Below are 19,539 nucleotides of genomic sequence, written 5' to 3'. Positions count from 1 at the left end.
CCCGCGCCTCTCCCGGGGCTCCCCGAACATCAGTGACAGCTCCAGCCCCCCCGGGGAGTCGGGGGGTGCCACGTCTCGCTCTCACCCTGGTCCCGGGGGGCACGGGCTGCTCTCCCCCGGGGTTTTCCGAGCGCTTTGAAAGCCGCCGGATGAAAGGCGCCCGGCGAAGGCTGCGGGCGCAGCGGGAGCGTCCCCCCTGGAGACCCCTTTCCCTGGTGCCACACTCGCTGGGACCCCCGGTGCTGAGCAGGGGGGTGGATTGAGACCCTGCAGTGAACAGCTTCCCCTCCTGCCAGGGGTGGAATTTGGGGATGGAGGTGTTTGTGGCTGCGTGTCCCGGCTGGGGGTGACACCGGTGCGGGACGTCAGGACTGTCCTTGCTCTCGGCTTGGTTTGGGCCCTCAGGGGGTGGCAGTGATGATGTGGGGACTCCAGCAGCAGCCTGATGCATTCCAGCACCTCTCCCAGCTGGAGTGTGGGATGCAGGGTCTGTCCTGAGCATCCTGTGACCTCATTCCTGGGCACTGGAGCATCCCAGCCACGGCCTGCTGCAGCTCCAGGAGGTTGCAGGGTGCAGTGCCATCAGCAGGAGCATCTCCAGAGCTTCTTGGAGCTCTGAACCCGAGATGGGGAGCAGGTGGGAGCTCCACCAGCACCCTGACCCACCACCACCCCCCCATGCAGGTGATGCAGCAGCTCAGGTTGTGCTCAGCACTTTTGCAAGAGCAAAGAGGACGCTTTGCTCCAGTTGGGGCTGAGATGTGACGGCAGATAAAGGTCTGCCAGGCTGTGGTGTGACATTAAAGAGCAGCCAGGAAGAGGAGAGGACAGCTTTCAGATAAACAAAGGGCCCCCTTCCCCGCCCTGTGACACCATGGCAGTGTCCCATCCAGTGTCCCACAAGGAGGGGCAGTGGTGACAGTGTGAGCTGGGAAAGCCCCTCTGGTCGGGAGCAGGATGCTCTGGCAGCCACCAGCCAGACCCACGCTGGGTGTCAAACCCTGGCAGGGTGCAGGGGGATTTCTGTACCCCACGGGGTACAAGGGAATCCCTCCTGCCCCAGAGAGGGTTTCCCTGCCACCTCCCTGGGAAACACCACAGCTGGATCCAGCCATGGGTTGCTCCCAGAGCTCCAGCAGCCTCAGGTCAGGGCAGAGGAGGAGGGTCAGGGATGAAGAACCTACAGTTTGTGGAGCAGCAGATCAGTGCATGTGAGCGAGGGGATGGGGGATCTCCTGCATCACCCCCACGTGCTCATGGGGGATTTCCAGCCCAACCACCCCTGGGATGGGCTCATAGGAAACCACAGAAAGGTCTGCTCCAAAGGCCAGGGAGGCAGGAGAGGAACCAGCCCCATGTGCCCCCCGGGCTCCCTGCTGTCCCCGGTGCCTCCTGGGGGTGCAGGATGTGGTGTGGGCAGAGCAGCAGCTGCACAGGGTGTTAAACCCCAGCCTGGAGCTGGCTCTGGAGCATCCCCATCCTCCAGCCCCGCTCACCCCTTTTCCCTCTCTCCCCAGGTTCCTGGGACCTGAAGGGCTTCGTGGAGGACTTTGGGCTGGGTCACCCTCTGGCCAAGACCCAGTTCCTCACCAAATACTACGAGGATTAGCTCCGACCAGCGCGTCCTTCCCCTGCACGTCCTCACACCACAGAGCCACCTCCACCCAGAGCCAAGGGGACCCCAAGACCCACCGAGGATGCGCCCACCCTGCTCCCCACCCAGACCCACAGCACCAACCCCATCCCCTCCACTCCCAAACCCGAGTTCTCCTTCCCACCCTGAGCGGTGTCCCAGCTATCCCACCCTGGCTATCCCAGGAAGGATGGCATCACCTCTTCTCCTCCCCTCATCCCAATTCCAGACCTTACCCCCAGCATGTCCCACCTGCACTTTGGGGCCCTTGAGTTTGAATGCCTGCAGTTTCCTGAATAAAATATGGATGGAGCACACGGGGGATTCACGGGCTCCTTGCTGGCAGCAAGCACTGGATGGACCAGGTTGTTCTGATGTCTGTACCCACTGCCAGGGATGAGACCCCCTGTGGGAGATGGGGGCGGGGGGTTGCCATCAGAACCCTCATGGAGGTGATCCCAGGCATTCCCAGCGTCACCCAGGAGTGGGAGTGGGATGGTGGTGCCCAACCAGGGGGTCTCTCAGCGGCACCACACAGTGTGGGAACGGGGCACTGCCCTGGCCTGACTCCATCCCTGCCCTGCCTTTGCCCTCAGCCCGCTCCTCTTGGAAAGCAAAACCCAAATTAAAGGCATAAATCAGCAGAGCTCTGCCTACTGGCCACTTAGCCGGACCTCCCCTTTAATTAGCTCCTTAATTAGGCTTTCATCTAAGACTCGGTTTTCTCTGAGGCTCCGATTCACCCGCCTCCAAGTCCTTGAAGCGTGTCCCGGTGTCTCCACTGTGACAAAGCTCACTCTGTCCTGCCCGTGGCCAGGAATAATATTCCACTTGGAAAAACCATGGGGAGCAAGACCCTGGGACGAGGGGACATTTTACAGGCAGGGAAAACTGAGGCACGAGGGAATGACTCGCAGGGAGGTCGGGGATCCCTCCGAGGGGGCGGCGACGCTGCTGTTGCTGCATCGGTCCCTGGGTTTATCCCAGGGCAACTTGTTCCTGAAAAAAACATCCTGCTGGTCACCTTCCCTGGCTCCCCAGCAGTGAGAGTGGATTTCACTCCTTCGTGGGGGGGTTAAATGTGGCTGGGACTTCCCCTCCAGCAGGATACGGCTGTTTGCCTCCCCAGGGGCTGGATCACCACGGTCCCACATCCCTGGGAAAGATCGGGGTGATGGGTATATCCAAGAGGGATGCAGAAGCAGGGGCCCAACTCGCCCTGTGGGCACACACTGGGTGAAGCTGCAGGACCCGGGGGGGGAAGGCAAGCAACAAAAAAAGGAAGCTGGGTAACACCACAAGCCAGGGAAAAAAACAGCCAGCCCGCGGCCGCCGGCGCTAAGATTAGCAGGGAGGAAGTGACACGGCGCCGTGTCATGGAAGTCTGCTAAAGTTGGATTGCTCCCGCTCTTTCCCTCTCCTTGCCCTCGCAGGAGGGTGTAATTGGCCCGTCGGGTCGGTGAGAGGGACTGGTGTAAATGAGAGGTCACGCTCTGTTGACATCCTGCAGCCAAACTCCCGGCGGCCTTTGCTCCCCGCCTGTAATTCCGCGTGGCCGGGGGGGTTATTTTTGGTGAGACGGGAGGGAAAAGCTGATGGGATGTTTATCCTTCTAGGAAATTAGCACCGTTGCTCCTGGGTTTAGTTGGAGGTGGGATGATGAGCCAGGATTGGGATCGCCGGGCACCAGAGCCCGGAGTGATCTACTGCCCTGTGTGACCCTGATGGGAGTGGGAATGGGATGGGGAGCTGGGTTGGGAGTGAGGATGGGGATGGAGAATGGAAATGGGAATGGGGATGAAGATGGGGATGGAGATGGGGATGGAGATGGGGATGGGGATGGAGATGGAGATGGAGATGGAGATGGAGATGGAGATGAGACGGCTGGAGGTGGGATGAAGAACAGGAATGGGAATGAGGATGAGGATGGAGAACAGGGAGGGGGACAGAGATGGAAAGGGAGAGAGGAATGGGAATGAGATGGGAATGGAGATGGAGAGCAGGGATAGGGATAAGGATGGAGATGGGGATGGGGGTGAAGATGGGGATGGAAAAACACAAATGGGGATGAGGATGGGGATGAGGAACAGAAATGGAGATGGGGATGGGATGAGGATGCAGGTAGGATGAGGACGGAGATGGAATGGGGATGGAGATGTATATGATGGAGATGGAGAGGGAGACAGGACAGGGGTGGAGACGGAGATAGGGATAGGGATGGGGAAGGTGTGGATCAGGAATCTGCCCAGGTGGCTGCAGTGTCCCTGTGGTGGGACAATTCCTGCTGGGACACAGGATGGGGCGCTGGTGACCTTGTGTCAGACACAGGGGCCCACACAGGGCTGCAAACTCCGAGCGTGGCAGGAGCTCCAGCCAGCCCCGAGCCACAGCCCCTCGCCGGGATGCACACGGGGCCCTCACGGCGTGGAAAATATTAATTGTGGTTTTCTGGTTCGCTTTTTGGTAATTTAGAAAGAACGAAAGGGCAAAAAAATAAAGCAAAAAGGAGGAAGCCACGTACAGTCACTTTGTGCTGGTCCCACCCCCTTTCTCTCTCCTTCCATTCGCTCACCATCGATTGCGAGAGAGAGAAAAGAGAAGCTGAGCCTCTCGCTGCCTAAATGTAGAAAGTTTTGCTTCTAAATCAGTTTGTGATGGAAAGGAAACACGTCACATCCCTGGGGAAGTGGCTGGTTTTGAGCAGCCACAACCCCAGCGCTGCAATGGAACAGCCCAGCACTGAAATAGCTCCGCGCTCTGTTATTGTCACCCGGAGAAGTTTTTTTCTCTGTCTACGTGTGTCATTTTTAGCCTCCAGAGGAAGTTTTATTTGTATTTGTTACCTCGAATTTCCACTGCCGTGGCTTTTCTTTTTTGACTTTTTCGTGTGAAGGGCTGGGAGAAAACACGGCGGGGTGAGCTCAGGTGTGCTTGGGGTCAGCGGTAGCCGCGGCGCTGCCGGCGTATCCCGGGAATTCCGGCTTGGATTCGTCAGCCTTGCAGAGCCCAGCGGGATTCAAAGGCCGCAGGCCCGTGGAAACACACAGTCCCAGGGATTCTGCGAGCTGAGCTGAGCCCTGTGTGGCTGTGGGGTGGACACAGCTCCCCTTTGCTCCCCCAGGGTGATGTTGTGAGGTGGGTGCGGGCACTTCCAGCCCTTTCCCAAAGCAAACCCACCCACTCGATGGGATCACTGAGGAAGAGGAGGACCTGGAGTTTGAAAAATTAATAGTGAACTCATGAAAATTGAATGTTCCTGGGGAGCTGTGGCAGCGCCCAGCAGAGCACGGGGGGGATGTTTCTTCCCAAAACTGGGCTGGAGGCCAGAAGAAACCTGTGCTAAACACAATCCCTAAATCAGCGGGGTAACAATTACCTATTTTTGATAATCACTGGAACAATTACTCTGCTGAGAGAAAGTCTCAGCCCCTGGCTGGAGGGGAGGCAGCTCTGGGTCTCATCCCCCATTGGAGAGCAGGAGGCATCTCAGATGCAGATTTGGGAGCGGGAGGTGTTTAGGAGCAGGGTCTGGGGGACACCCCTTGCACCCCCAGTGATTCAGTGCCATGTGGGGATGACACAGGGACGATCCAGCTCCGAGGAGCTCAGCAGTGCCAGGCAGCAGCTCCCCCTCACACGGGGACTTGCTCAAGAAGGGATTAGCAGGATCAGCTGATGATGATCTAAGCGCATAACTATATCAACCCGTGAATTAATTAATGATATCTCGCACCTCGGAGTGGCTCTATCTGCAGATCTCTGCACTCCTCAAAGCATCCACTGAATTAAGCCCTGCTGCACCCCCCGGGAAATAGGTCAGGATGGATAATCCCCATGTGCCGGTGGGGACGCGGCGGCACAAGGCGGGGGATAAACAAGGCTGCCCGTTTTGGGAGCCAACATGGGAGATTTTCCAGCACCACCATCCCTGTTGGATGCAAAGGGACCCTGCCCTCTGTGTCAGCCACAGGGTGGGTGATGGTGGGACGCTCCAGTTGCCGGTGCTTTGCTCCCATCCCTCATCCCCGTGCCATGGACACGCAGAGCCCCCAGCCCGGGCATCCCCAGTACCATGGGCTGCTGGTGGTGGTGGGTGCCCACACTGGGAGCCACCAGATCCAGCAGCTGATCCATGGACAGGCAGCTGGGCGGGCCCTGGGAGAGGCTCCTGGGCTGGGGCAGGAATTTAGGGCTCCTGAAGTAATAGGGAAGGCGGGCGAGGCGAGGATGTGTCCCCACCTCTGTGTCCGTGCCAGCACCCAGAGGGGACCAGCGGGCAGCCAGGGGCACGCGGACCAGTCCTGGAGTGATGCCTTCGTTAATTAGTGGTAATTAATTATTATTGGGCCTCCAAAATGCTGTATAATATCAGAGGAGCTTTGCGGTGCTGTTTGGGGGCCCTGCCAAAGCTTGCTTGGTTTGGGGGTCCTGGCCCCCCCCATCCTGCTCACTGGGGCTGGACCGTTCAGCCAGGGTCTTGCAGCATCCTGGGATGCAAATTCCAAGTGTTCCCGAGGGAAAGCTCATCCCGGGATGAGCATTCAAGGGATGCTCAGCAGGGAGAAACTCTGCCCAGGTTTTGTTTCCTCTTTCAGCTGCTCCCCGAGTCGGTTTGGGCTGGGTTTGTCCACAGCCAGTGGGAAGCTCCCAGCCTCTCCCACTCCTCCGGGAGCACGAGCACCTTCAGATGTGGTTTTGCCCCAAAACAGCCCTCGGTAGAACAGAAAAACAGGGAGTTTTTGATACAGTGGTCCCAGCCCACCAGCTTTGCTCCTGCCCAGGAGCTGCTGTGTCTGCGCTGCCCTGTTTATTTTTATCCCAACTCCTGCAGGATCAGGCGGATGCCTCCCGGGGTTTGCATCCCGAGGCGTGGTGGAAGGTGCTGGGTGGCTCTGCCAGCCACCCCTGCAGCCACCGGGGCTGAGGACGGACGGACTCACGGACTCAGCCCGGCTTGTCCTCACTTGTCGGCGGCTCTCGCTGCCGTTCCCTGCCCGCAGCCCCGCGGGTCCTCAGCCAACCTCACATTTCCTCATTGCTAGGAAGTGGCTAATTCCCCCCGGGCTGGTTTCAATGGCTCACAGATCCCTGGCTTTTTGGCCTCCCACCAGTTTCTGCGGTGGTTGAGGCGCAGCCCTCGGGAGCAGCGCGTTCCCAGGCACGCAGCCTCTGGATTTCGCCGGCTGGGAGGACGTCCATCCCTCACACGGGGTCATGGCATGGATACCCCAGCGCTGGATTCACCCCCTGCTCCAGCTCTGCGGCCTCTGAGCCGTGCTCACACAAAACTGAGTCCTTTTCCCGTGGGATGCAGCAGATCCGGGGAGTTCCGCCCTCCTTTGCTCCCCTCCTCCATCAGGGAACGTCTCCGGAGTGGGGTGTCATGGCACAGCTCTCAGGGCTGACACGCAAGAGTCCATTTCCTCTTCTCTTTCTTGGTTTCACATTAAAAAAAGCCTTCGTGGCACCTCTCTGCAAACCCCTCGCTGGGGTCACTCAGGGCCACCAAGCCGAGGTTCCTGCTGGTCCCATAAAATCATCCCTGGTTTCTCAGCCTGCTCCATGCCCGATCCCTGGTTGGAACCCCATCATTCCCAGTGGTGCTGTTCCCTCGGGACCACTTTCACTCCTGGACCTACTATTTAGTTTTCCTGCTACTCACACTGTCTCCTTATCTCCAGGTCACACTGCGCCAGCCACTACTGCTATTGTTCCCTGGCTGGATAATAACAGGAAAGACCTCTGGGCTTGGAAAAAGAGACCTGTCTCGGGCTTGGATGACCCAGAGGTTCCCAGCTTGCTGGTGAACACAGCAACGTGCCCCTTGCTGCCACAGCCTGGAGCCACCCCCTGACCCCAGGCCCTGGGAGCAGTGGGAAGCTGTAGGATGCTCTTTGGGGTGATGCCAGGAAAGGGATGGCAGAGGTGTGGGGACCGTGGGATGCAGGCAAAGCTTCCCCTTGCAGCACTCTGGATGCTCCTGCAAGTGTTTCCCAGGCCTCCAGCCATCTCCCAGTGCTGTCCCCTGCAGGGACTGACCCTGCACCCACTTTCCTGGGGCGTGGGGTGCCCCAGGATCAGCAGAATGGGTTTGCAGCTGCCCTCTGCTCCAAAGGGCTTTTCCTGCCCATCCCAAGCTTTTCACCCTGCTGCTGCACAGGGTGAGGGCAGGGCTGATCCCCCTCTTGCCACGGGGGAAACTGAGGCAGGAAAGGGCTTCCCGCAGCCACCCACGGTGCTCCCTTGGTTTCCCCCACCAGCCTCCCTGGGGTTTGGCCTGTGGGGATCTGTCCTTTGGGATCGACCCAGGGACACCCCAGGGCAGCAAGTTCTGCCTGTGGGTCCCTCCACCACCACCCCCCGCAGGAGGAGGGAGATGCACATCTCCTTTTCCAGGAGGGACAGGAGGGACACGCACATCTCCTTTTCCAGGAGGGACACGCACATCAACTTTTCCAGGAGGGACATGCACGTCTCCTTTTCCATGCATATTTCAATGCGAGCATTTCTGAATATTTCCGGAGGAGAAGGGTGTGGAGTTTTCACAGGCAAATCAGGAAAACCCAGGTGAGGCGGGAGCCGGCGCTGTGGAAGGACGCAGCCCGTGCCGGGAGGGTGTTGGTCCAGGATCAGGAAGGCTGCTGCAGTTTCTCCTGGCTGGAGTTCTCTCAGGCAGAGTTTGGCCCGAAATGAGGATTTCCCACGCCCAACAGCAGCGGAGAAAGTTTCTCCTCCTCCAGAAATTACGGATTACCCTGAGCCCCGTCCCCGCCGGTGCTGAGCATCTCTCACACCCAGGCCACGGGAGGCCCAGAGAATAAATTGCTGCAGGCACAGCCACATCTGGGCAGCTGTTGTTTGCCAGAGGGAACTGACCCCACCCCCGGACTGCCGCATCCCACCTCACCACTCGCAAACAAAACACTCCCAGCCCTGAGAAACCACGGCGGCTTCATCAGATACCCCTGAGACACCCACCCGTGGTTTGGGTGGCTCGGGGTGTATTTTTTCCCTTCTTCGAGCTCCTCGAGAAGGGTTTGTGCCGTCGACCATCCAGGCGGCCGCCCACACGTATGGCCCTGGTACAATCGTCCCCGGGGGTGGGAGGCAGGTGACCTTTCAGGTCCCCACCAGCCACACTATGTTTACGACTCTGTGACCTTACCAGCCCCAGATCTACATCTACAGCGAATCCAAGGGCCTGGGGAGGAAAGTCTTCAGGGCCTGGTAAGTTTGTGCCTCAGGCTTCGCGTCTGAGCATCCTTTGTAATCCGGGATGAGGTGACAATGATGGTCGTCATCATCATCATCATCATCATCACCGATGATCCACCTCTGTCTTTGTGGAGCGGAGACGCCACCAGTGAGTCCGAAAAGCCTGAAACACCCAGCAGAGCTTTCCAGAGACTCTTAAAGAGACGGTGATGAGCACCCCGTGATGACCCTCAGCCTCCAAGGCTCGGCTCTGTCCAAGCTCAGCTCCCATCTCAAGCCCACCAGCAAGGTTTAGAGGACGAGCAATCCCAGGCACAAAACCCAGGCTAACGCTTCCCTCCCTGCAAGCTCATTTCCCCTGCCGTTAACTAGGTGAAAAACCCTGAGGAGTTCCCCTTTTCGAAGCCCCGGTGGTCTCTGGAGGGTTCAGGGCACATGAATCAGGGCCCGGTCACAAGACTGAGAGCGGTGAGAAGTCACTTGTCAGCTGACAGCACCCGCGGGGACACAGTGGCAGCTCCACGGGGGACCAGCAGGGTGTTGGCACAGGGAAGGGCACAGGGCTGCTCTCAGCATCCCACAGCCCCAAAGGCAGGACTGGGGTGGGAGCAGGGGGAGCTGGGGGCTCTCAGTTCCTCGCCAAGGGGAAGCTGCCAAAACTTGGGTCTGTGTCACCGGGATTGAACCAGGTGGGACAGCACTAAACTGTGTCAGGGCTTGTCACAACCCCTGCACGGGCTGTGGGGGAGAGCTGAGGTGAGGGGGTGCAGGGGCAATGTGTGGGGAGGGAGACTTGGAATTGGCACTGAGGAGGGGATGGCAGCACTTCATAGAGCTCTGGAATGCTTTGGGTGGGAAGGGAGCTTAAAACTCATCCAGTTCCACCCCCTGCCATGGGCAGGGACACCTTCCACTAGACCAGGTTGCGGTTGCTCCAAGCCCCTCCAACCTGGCCTTGGACACTTTCAGGGATGGGGCAGCCACAGCTTCTCTGGGAAACTCGTCCCAGGGCCTCACCATCCTCACAGTCAACAATTCCCTCCCAATATCCCATCTAACCCTCCCTCTGGCAGTGGGAAGCCATTCCCTGTATCCTGTCCCTCCATCCCTTGTCCCAAGTCCCTCTCCAGCTCTCCTGAAGCCCCTTCAGGCCCTGGAAGGGGCTCTCAGGTCTCCCTGGATCCTTCTCCAGGTGAACCCCCCCAGCTCTCCCAACCTGGCTCCAGAGCAGAGGGGCTCCAGCCCTCAGAGTATCCCCGTGGCCTCCTCTGGACTCATTCCAGCCATTCCACGTTCTTCTGATGCTGGACCCCAGAGCTGGAGGCAGCTCTGCAGGTGGGGTCCCACCTGAGTGGAGCAGAAGAGGAGATCCATGTGCATGAAACCCCATGGAATCACAGATGCCAGCGATGACAGTCACTGAAACAGCCGGATGAGGATGGGGCTCACGCGAGGCAGGTGTGTGGGATGATGAAAATAAGTGAAACCTCTCAGCTGCAGACTCCATCCAGCCCGAGCTGTAATTTAAAACCATCCCGAGCATCCCAGGTGAGTCTCTCTCTTTTCTCTCCCCTTCCTTTGGGTAAAGAACTCTGCTGGGGATGCTCCGACCCATTAAGCTGAGCTGTAACTAAGCCAGTCCAACCCCCATGCGGCCGTTTTCGTGCCAGTCTAAGGCTGCCTTGGTTTATTTTGGCTTCGGGCCGTTCCCCATCAATTGGCATCAAACCACTGTTAGGAACTGAGCTGTCCCGCTCTCCCCGGCCGGGTTTAACGGCGGGTCCTCGTGACTCAGGAGCTTTAAACCCAGCTTAAACCCAGCTTAAACCACCCCGATTGGGCAGGGAACAGTCGCATTCCCAGCGGGAAGCAGATGCCACTCGTGTCGGGAGGGAGGGGACTTCACGCTGCCGTGGCACTGTCACCCGTGGGGGGCAGGCGCCCACCCGGGTCGGGGTGAGCCAAGTGTGGGGCTGGCACTCGCGGGGATGTTGGGTTTTCCAGCGCAGGGCGAGAAGTTGGGCCAGTCCCTGCTTACTCCGGAGCAGAAATTCCCCGCGGGACCCTCGCCCGTGGGTGCCGAGCAAACCCACACCCCTCCACTACAAATCTGGTGGAACGGGGTGGTGATGGTGGTGCCGGACGCCCCTGATGGTCAAGGAGGGGAGGTTCGGGTTTTTTTAGGGGCGGAGGGTCTCCGCTCTGACCCTCGTGGGGCTGCGCGGCCGCGGGAGCCGGACCCGCAGCATCCCCGGCGCGGCGGATGCGGGCGCGCTCCCGCCGCGGGAACGCGGCGATGGGGAAAGGGCGCCGGGCGCACTTCGGGGAGCGAGAGGGGGTCGGCGGGATCCCCTCCTCGCCCCCGCGGGCCGCGGCGGTGCCGCTCAGGGTGGGTGCGGGTGGTGCATCCCCCTCCACGCCCCGCACCCGCCCCGCACCTCGGCAGCGCCGGGGGCGCCGGAACCGGCGGCCAAAGAAGGGAGCGGAGGCGGGGCCGGATCCAGGCCTTGTATGGCGCTTCCCCTCGGCCGCCCGCCCGCCGCCGCCCCGCTCTCCCCCCTCCTCGGTCCCCCCCCTCCGCCCGCCGCCGCCGCGCTCCCCCCGGGCCGCGCCGGGCCACGGGCGGGGCGGGCGATGGGGAGGGTGGGGGGCTTGAGGCTATGGGGGGGGGCGGGAGGGGGGCAAGTAGGGGGGAAGAGTGACAAAGAGGGGGTGTAAAAGAAGGAGAGTGCCCTGCAAAGGATGGGGGTGATAAGGGTGCAAGGCTCCGGGAGGGGCGGGGGGGTCTGTGGAGAGTTGGGGGCTTTGCGTGGGTTCTGCGGGGATGGGGGGAGGTTCTGTGCTGGGTAGGGGGCTCTACGAAGTATAAGGGGGTTCTGCAAGGATAAGGGGTTCTGCAAGGGTGGGGGGATCTGCACAGGATGGGGGGGATCTGCACAGGATGGGGGGGCCCTGCGAAGGATGGAGGTTCTGAGCAGGGTGGGGGGCTCCTCAAGGATAAGGGGGGGTTCTGTGCAGAATGGGGGGCTCTGCAAGGATAAGGGGGGGTTCTGAGCAGAGTGGGGGGGATCTGTAAGGATAGGGGGGTTCTGCCCAGGGTGGGGGGGCGCTTCTTATGAAATCGGGGTCCGTCGATGGATGGGCGCCGCTGCAGTGGCTGGGGCTGCAGTGGCTGGGGGGCTGCAGGGAACGAGGGGCCCTGAAGAGGATGCGGGGGGCCTTGAACTGGATGTGGGGTGCCCTGAAGTGAATGGTGACCCTGAAGTTGACAGAGCACACAGGCCACTCCTCCCCCCGCACTCACAAACGAGCCAAGTCAGGGCTCGCTGCCCCCCCAGCTCCTGGTACACGCTCCCCCCCGCCCTGCGCTCCGCAGCATCCCCCCCACCCACCCCGGCACCGCGGGGCGACACACCCCGGGTCTGGCAGCACCTCCCCAGCCCCCCTGGTGTGTCCGTCCCACTCTCCCCTCAGCGAGTGCCCGGTCCCCTCCCGCCGCAGCCCTCCCGTAGCCCGGATTTCACTCCCATGGCAAAGCCGGCCCTGCAGGAATTGGGTAAGTGGAGCTATTGCAACACAGCATTTTTCCATACATTTGCTATATAACTCGGAGGGTTTTAAAGATAGCATCAGTTGGCACACTTAGCACGAAACCACCTAATTACTGACGCCTTGGAAGTGCCAAACTTTTAAAGGGGGGAGGTGAGGTTAAAATCACAGGCGACCAACAAGTGTTACCTGTTTTTAAAGTATTCCAAGCGCTGCTCTCCACGGGAGTCGGGGCATGGGGAGGGGGCGGCTCGGGGCAGAGCCATCCCTTCTGTCACCACTGCCACCACAGCGAGGAGATGGAGGCTTCTGCAGCCCCCCCGCTGACCCTCTCCTTGCCACCAAACTCCACTGCCTGGCGCTGTGGTTTTCCACGCACAGCTGCCATCCCGTTTCTCTCCCATCCCGGGTTGCGGGATGGGGTTTGTGGCCGGTTCCCCCGCGCTCCTGGTCTCCAGTCGGGGAAAAAAACCCCTCCCGGTAAGAGCCTGGCTCTGAGCAGCCCCGGGGGCGGCCGCAGGGTCAGGCACGGCGGGGGCGGGCTGTCCCCGCGCCCTCGCTCCTTCCCCGGGGGGAACGATCCGGGCAGGGAGGGGCCGGAGCCGCCGCCACCTGCCCTTCGTGGGGGTCCGGCATCTCTCGGTGAGGGAGTGTCAGTGCTAGGGGGGAGACCCCCGGCCCGGTGCAGTGTGCCCGGTATCCGGTGCAAGATGCCCGGTGCCCTTAACAGGGTTCCCGGTGCCCAGCGCCCAGCGCAGAATGCCCGGCGCAGGATGCCTGATGCACGTCCGGCCCCCGGGACTCGATGCCTAGCGCGGGATGCCCGGTGCCCGGTGCCCTGTGGAGGATGCCTGGTGCTCGGTACCCCTTCCCCGGTGTAGGATGCCCGGTACCCTGTTCCGGTGCCCCTTTCCCGGTGCAGGATGCCCCGTTCCCGGTACCCCTTTCCCGGTGTAGGACGCGCCGTTCCCGGTACCCCTTTTCCGGTGCAGGACGCCCGGTACCCGGAGCGTGATGCCCGGTGTCCGGTACCCCTTTCCGGGTGCAGGATGCCCCTTTCCCGGTGCAGGATGCCCGGTGCCCTGTCCCCCTTGCCCCAGCGGCAGGGTCCCCGGTGGTGCCCCCTTTGCCCTGTCCCCTTGTCCCCCCGTCCCCTCGCGCGCCGGTCGCCGCTTCCTGCTCTCTCTTTCTCTCCCTCTCTCTCTCTCTCCCCAAACGTTCCATTGTGCGGAGCTTCCATTGTGACGTCTCGGCCTCGGCTCGGCTTTGTCTGTCCATATATGGGCAGCTACGTCACGGAGCGCTCCCGCATAAAGGCCCCGCGGAGTCCCCGGCGGAGCAGTCGGGCGGCAGCGAAGGAACCGGGCGAGCGGAGCGGGGCCGAGCGCGGGGGGGAGCGGGGCCGGGAGCCGGCGACAGAGAGAGAGAGAGGAGGGGTTAAATCCTCCCCCCCACCCCCCCCCCCCAACCCCGCTTCTACAATCACATCTGCCAGCCAGATCGCCCCCCTCCCCCTCGAGGAAACACCACCAAGGGACCCCACGGAGGACCGCGCCCCCCCCGCGCCCCCTCCTCCGCGGCCACCCCCGGCCCCCCCGCCCCCCCACGCCTCCTCCTCCTCCTCCTCCCCCCCGCCGCCCCCGCCCCAACTTTTTTTCTTGCATGATTTCCCTCGCACGGATTTGCCACTCGGATGTTGTTTCCTCGGGAGCTGAGCTCGGAGCCACGTTGAACCAGCCTTTTCCTCCAGTGCTATGACAGGCAAACTACTGGAGAAGCTGCCGGGGACCATGAACACTTTGATGAACCAATTGCCTGACAATCTGTACCCAGAGGAGATCCCCAACTCTTTGAATATCTTCTCCAGCACCAGCGACTCGGTGGCTCACTACAACCAGATGGCTGCAGGTAAAAGGGGAGGGGGGGGGGAAGGAAAATGGGGAGAAGCGGCGCAGCGAGGGGGGGGGGTGTGGAAGCCGGTGGGGCGAGGAGGAGGATGCTGTGGGTAGGGTGTCATGGAGCCTCGGAGGGAAGGGAAGAGCTGGGGCTGGGGAGCGTCCCCCCCCCCGCACCCACCCACCCCTTTTCCTCGCCGTGTTCTCCGCGCGATCGCTGCAGGGGCTCCGCCGAGCGCTGCCGCCGCCGAGCCGCCGCCGCAGGTACGGGCACGGCGGCCGGGGCTCCGTGGGGGCGGAGGACACGGGTGGAAAAGCCGGGGGGGAAAGGCCGGGGGGGCACCCCAGTGTCGCGCAGCGGGGCCGCCCGCCCGCGCCGGGCTCCGCGCGGGTGCGGAGGCGCCGCGGACGCGCGTGGGGCCGTGGCGGCCGCCCCCCCCACACCCCGCAGCGGCGGCGGCGGCAGCGTGGGCTCCCCGGGACGCGGCGACGACTTTCCCGGAGCGCGGGGTTGAGGGGGAAAAGGAGCGCGGGGGGGGGACAGGAGAAGGGAGGACCTGGGGGGCACAGGTGAGCGCCGAGGGCGGCGGGGGCGGGTGCTCCCCGCGTGTCCCCGCTCCCACGCGGAGCCCCGCCAGGCTAAACCCCCGCTGCCTCCATCATCCCCGTGTTTCTCCTCGCCGGGGCTCGGCGCAGGGAAGGCGGCGAGTCGGTAACGGCGGCGTCGGCGGCCGCAGCCCCGGCTCCGCGGAGTGCCCAGCGCTGCCGGGGCTGGACGGGGAGGAAGCCTACCTGTAGTCGCAGGTACCTCCTTCCCCCGGCGGGGCGGCGGTGGGGTGTCCCCCACCCACCCACCCACCCAGGGCAGCTCCCCGCGGGGGCGGCGGGGGCGGCCCCGCATCGTCGGGACCCCCGGCAGGCAGCGCCGCATACGCGGGGTGGAAGCGGAGAGGGGTGCGGGGAGAGCGGGGCCAGGGGGAACCAGCGCATCCCCGGCTCCCCGGAGCATCCCTCGGTGCGTCCCCGGTGCTCCCCCTCCCGGGCCCACCCGGCTCACCCTGCCCCGCTTCTCTCGCACTTTGCAGATAATGTTATGGACATTGGCTTAGCGAACGAAAAGGCCGGTCAGGAATTGTCCTCCTACTCGGGCACTTTTCAACCCGCCCCGGGCAACAAGACTGTCACCTACCTGGGGAAATTCGCTTTCGACTCGCCCTCCAACTGGTGCCAGGACAACATCATCAGCCTGATGAGCGCCGGCATCCTGGGGGTGCCGCCGTCCTCGGGCGCGCTCACCAGCACGCAGAGCTCGGCGGGCAGCATGGGGCCGCCGCAGGGCGAGGTGGACCAGATGTACCCCGCGCTGCCGCCCTACTCCTCCTGCAGTGACCTCTACCCAGAGCCCGTCTCCTTCCACGACCCCCAGAGCAACCCCGGCCTCACCTACTCCCCCCAGGATTACCAGGCGGCCAAGCCCGCCTTGGACAGCAACCTCTTCCCCATGATCCCAGACTATAACCTCTACCACCACCCCAACGACATGGGCACCATCACGGAGCACAAACCCTTCCAGAGCTTGGACCCCATCCGCGTCAACCCGCCCCCCATCACCCCGCTGGAGACCATCAAGGCCTTCAAGGACAAGCAGATCCACCCGGGTTTCGGGGGGCTGCCGCAGCCGCCCCTCACCCTCAAGCCCATCCGACCCCGCAAGTACCCCAACCGGCCCAGCAAGACGCCGCTCCACGAGCGGCCCCACGCCTGCCCCGCCGAGGGCTGCGACCGCCGCTTCTCCCGCTCCGACGAGCTCACCCGCCACCTCCGCATCCACACGGGCCACAAGCCCTTCCAGTGCCGCATCTGCATGCGGAGCTTCAGCCGCAGCGACCACCTCACCACCCACATCCGCACCCACACCGGCGAGAAGCCCTTCGCCTGCGAGTTCTGCGGCCGCAAGTTCGCCCGCTCCGACGAGCGCAAGCGGCACGCCAAGATCCACCTCAAGCAGAAGGAGAAGAAGGCCGAGAAGGGCTCGGGCGGGCAGCCCCCCGCCGCGCCCCCCACCGCCGCCGCCGCCACCACCTCGCCCCCCGTCGCCCTCGCCCCCGCCGTCACCACGTGCGCTTGAGGGACCGTGGGGGGCGGCGCGGTGGCACCCCCTTCTCCTCCCCTTGCCCTCTCGGCGCCGCTCCGGGGGGAACCCCCGCGGTGTTCAGGATACCCCGGGGTTGTGCTGCGACGGGTCCGCGCCCGGATTGAGCGGGTCCAGGCTGCCCGCACCCGGATCCTGCCTGCACTTGGATCGACGGGACCCGCACTGCCCGCACCCGGATTGCCCGGACTTGCGCTGCCCGCGCCGGGGCTGCCCGCACCACCTGGATCCCGGCTGCCTGCTCCCGCACCTCCCAGATCCCGGCTGCTTCCACCCGCACCGCCCGGGGCCGGGGCCGCCCGCACTGCCTGGATCCCGGCCTCCTGCTCCCGCAGCTCCCGGATCCCGGCTGCTCACACCCGCACTGCCCGGGGCTGGGCTGCCCACACACGGCTCACCCGGATCCCTGCTGCCCGCACCCTCTTCCCGGATCCCTGCTCCCACACCTGGATTACCTGAACCTCCTGGATCCCGGCTGGATTGCCCAGTCCTGGCTCTCCCAGCTCCAGCTCTCCCACACCCCACCACCCGCACCCTGCTCCTCCCGGGGACATCCCGCCCGCACCCTCCCGGCCCGGCTCCGGGCTGCCCGGGCGGTGAATCCCGGGAATCCCCGCTAACCCACATCCCAGGGCTCGGTTCCGAGCCGCCCGCTCCCCCCGGGGGCTGGGTGCTCCAGGATCGGCCCCCCCACCACCTCCTCCCTGGTCCCGACCCGCCCGGCTCCTCCGGGGGCTGGGGACTCCAGGATCCGTGTGGGGATGGATGGATGGACGGACGGACGGATGGACGGAAGGATGGATGGAAGGAGCCGATCCCTCACCGGGCCTGGAGCCCCCGTTGTCCCCCCCATCCCCGTGTCCCCCCCGTGCCCCCCAAGCACCGGCTCCCCGTGGTGGAGGTAAGAGGGCTCGGCCCCCCCAAGCCGGGCTGGCGGGCGGGGGGCGGCTCTGCGGGTCCCCCCAACTTCGGGGGTGTTGTCCCAGCAGCAGCTTTTGGGTTTGTTTTCTTATTTTTTTTTTCCTTCCCTTTTCCTTTTTATGTTATTTTTATTTTTTATTTTTTTTTCAGCAGAAGGGAAATTCTTTACAGAAATGCAGAAAAAAAGCACCCCAGTATTTTGCTGAATACTTTTTATAATGTGAGATATTTTTATTTTATTTTATTTGGTCACTTTAAAACAACCACCCAACTACGGAGGAGAAAAATCAATTAGTCCTCTATTTTATTTTTTTTTCTTTTTTTTCTTTCTCCTTCTGGTATGTGCATGTCATTGCATGACTGCTCTGATTTTTTTCTTCTTTTGTTTTAATAAAACTGTGCTCAGACATTTAAGCTAAACTAAGCAAAAATAATAATGACTTAAAAAGAAAAAAAAATCTTTGTTGCCAAAAGGTCGTGCTATCCAGGTTTGATGTCTGCATGTGAAAAAAAAAAACTACAAAAAAACACATTAAAAACATACAAAAAATAAAGAGAAGAGGAAGAATGCAGTCTAATTTATGTGAACTGAAAGGAACAAAAAAAAAAAAAACAAAAAACAAACAAACCACAATCAGGTTTAACCACACAAACCTAAGGGAATGATATTTTTTGAAAGACTTTTGTATAAAGTTGAGTACTTAGAGAAAAAAAAATCATACCAGATGTAATATATTTTGTGGATGTTTTTATTTCTTGGATTTATAGTACCTTATACTAAGGTTAAAAAAAAAAATTATGCTTGATATTGTGAAAAGGTGACAATTTTCACACACATTTCATTTGCTCATTTGTCATGTTGTAATGCAAATATGATAGTTAATGCATACAGCATTTTTAAGGGAAAAAATCAGAAATATTGAACTGATGTATTGTTGTACCATTTGCACTGTGAGCAAATGCTAATGCAGTAAATATATTGTGTTTGCTGACAATCAAAATCTGTAGTAAATATCTTTATTTGCTTAAAAATGATCTATACTGCTTTGGAAAGAGAAAAAAAAACAAAACCAAACAACCAGTAACGTGTAAGGGGGTTGTAAAACGTGCAGGGAAGTGGGTGCTGTGTCTCCTCATGGGCGACTTTGAAACCTGTTTGTACAGACTTTTCTTTTATTTATTTATTTATTTATTTTTTTCCCTCCCCTCCGAGCGTTGTATTTCCTTAAATATTATTTTTTTATGTGATTTTAAAAAAAAGAGAAAAAAAAAAAGAGAAATAACCCACTTCTTTTCTCAGCCTCCCCCCCCCCCCCCCCCCCCCCTTTCTCTCCTTCAGTTCTGTTTGCAGGATTGGCACAGCGAGACCGGCTGGGTGACCCCGAAGGCGACCGGCTCTTGCGTCCCCCCTCTTTTTTCCCCCGGTCGTTCCCACTCTTCCCAAACCCCGCGTCCTTGGCGCGCCCTTGGCCTCGCATCCCGCTTTTCCCCCCGCTCGTGCCGCCGCCCTGACCCCGCCGCCGCCGCCACCATTTTTTTCCGGCGGTTTCTGCAGCTCTCGGATCACGGTTGGGCCAAAGAGGATCGCGCCGCTTCAGCCGGTAATGCCCCCGTGCCCTTCGCCCGCCAAATCGCCCCCGGGGCGGCGCCCGGAGGGGGATTTTGATTCCCAGGCTGGAGCGCTCGGGATAAAAATAACCCCCCGCTGGGTTTCGGCGCTGGCACGAGGAACGAGTGGGAGAAGAAGGAGCTTGGAGGCGCTTTGGATGTTTGGGATGGTGGCGCGTGGGGTGGTTGAATCCGTCCCCGGGGATCCAACCGGGGGCTCCTGGAGCTGGGATTGTGCTGGAGGATCCCAGAGTGAGGGTCTGGGGGGTCCAGCTCTGCCAGGACGGAGCGGTCGAGCATCCCACAAGTGTCCCCTTTGCCAAGGCCTTGCTGGCAGTGCTGGGGGTTGGTGTTGGCGCTGTGGTCTTTCCCGGTGTTCCCGAGGCACGGAGGCGTTGGAATTGTTGTCAGATTTCCCGCAGATCTGCAGTTGGGCCCGGAGGAGCTGCTGCTCCAGCTCTGCCCATCCCAGGGGGTTGCTGAGCCCCCTGGGCTTGGAGGGGCTTTAATTTGGGGAGAATTTGAGGGCTGACGGTGGCTCGGGGCCCACCTGGCCCAGCCAGAGA

General features: G+C 61.1%; 3 protein-coding genes across 7 annotated transcripts in view; 2 read left to right on the top strand and 1 right to left on the bottom strand.

Annotated features, from left to right (window-relative positions):
• The window catches only part of PEBP4 (phosphatidylethanolamine binding protein 4), a 76,246-nt gene extending 74,296 nt beyond the window's left edge, over nucleotides 1-1,950 (top strand). For all 3 annotated transcript variants that reach the window (XM_027703493.1, XM_027703494.1, XM_027703492.1), the window contains exon 7: nucleotides 1,518-1,950. In XM_027703493.1, the coding sequence (XP_027559294.1) occupies nucleotides 1,518-1,609 (92 nt within the window). In that variant the 3' untranslated portion in view covers nucleotides 1,610-1,950. The remainder of the gene's footprint in view (nucleotides 1-1,517) is intronic.
• Nucleotides 1,951-7,362: 5,412 nt separating this feature from the next.
• Nucleotides 7,363-13,661, bottom strand: LOC113977413 (protein SPT2 homolog). The gene is made up of 2 exons (XM_027703513.1): nucleotides 12,587-13,661; nucleotides 7,363-7,380 (listed from the first exon to the last, which is right to left on the bottom strand). Exon 1 carries the CDS (start codon nucleotides 13,635-13,637, stop codon nucleotides 12,672-12,674), a length of 966 nt encoding a protein of 321 aa, XP_027559314.1. The 5' UTR covers nucleotides 13,638-13,661; the 3' UTR covers nucleotides 7,363-7,380; nucleotides 12,587-12,671.
• On the top strand, nucleotides 12,313-18,366 carry EGR3 (early growth response 3). 3 transcript variants are annotated; one of them, XM_027703511.1, is made up of 3 exons: nucleotides 12,313-12,404; nucleotides 14,148-14,305; nucleotides 15,378-18,366. In XM_027703511.1, exons 2-3 carry the CDS (start codon nucleotides 14,152-14,154, stop codon nucleotides 16,418-16,420), a joined length of 1,197 nt encoding a protein of 398 aa, XP_027559312.1. In that variant the 5' UTR covers nucleotides 12,313-12,404; nucleotides 14,148-14,151; the 3' UTR covers nucleotides 16,421-18,366. The 3 variants fall into 3 exon arrangements, 2 of the variants coding, with proteins under 2 accessions (XP_027559312.1, XP_027559313.1); XR_003537333.1 differs by lacking the exon at nucleotides 12,313-12,404 and having other exon boundaries at nucleotides 13,774-14,305; nucleotides 15,378-17,345; nucleotides 17,519-18,366; XM_027703512.1 differs by lacking the exons at nucleotides 12,313-12,404; nucleotides 14,148-14,305 and adding an exon at nucleotides 14,514-14,556.
• The last annotated feature ends 1,173 nt before the right edge of the window (nucleotides 18,367-19,539 follow it).

Source organism: Neopelma chrysocephalum, unplaced genomic scaffold (assembly GCF_003984885.1).
Source record: "Neopelma chrysocephalum unplaced genomic scaffold, ASM398488v2 Primary Assembly neopelma1_232, whole genome shotgun sequence".
Lineage (NCBI taxonomy): Eukaryota > Metazoa > Chordata > Aves > Passeriformes > Pipridae > Neopelma > Neopelma chrysocephalum.
This window is presented reverse-complemented; position numbering and strand designations above follow the sequence as displayed.

Bases quoted from the DNA above. Each gene is read 5' to 3' on its own strand.
- LOC113977413 (XM_027703513.1), bottom strand. From the start codon at position 13,637: ATGGAAGCTCCGCACAATGGAACGTTTGGGGAGAGAGAGAGAGAGGGA.
- EGR3 (XM_027703511.1), top strand. From the start codon at position 14,152: ATGACAGGCAAACTACTGGAGAAGCTGCCGGGGACCATGAACACTTTG. The intron at 14,306-15,377 runs GTAAAAGGGGAG...CGCACTTTGCAG, and splicing joins CTACAACCAGATGGCTGCAG to ATAATGTTATGGACATTGGC.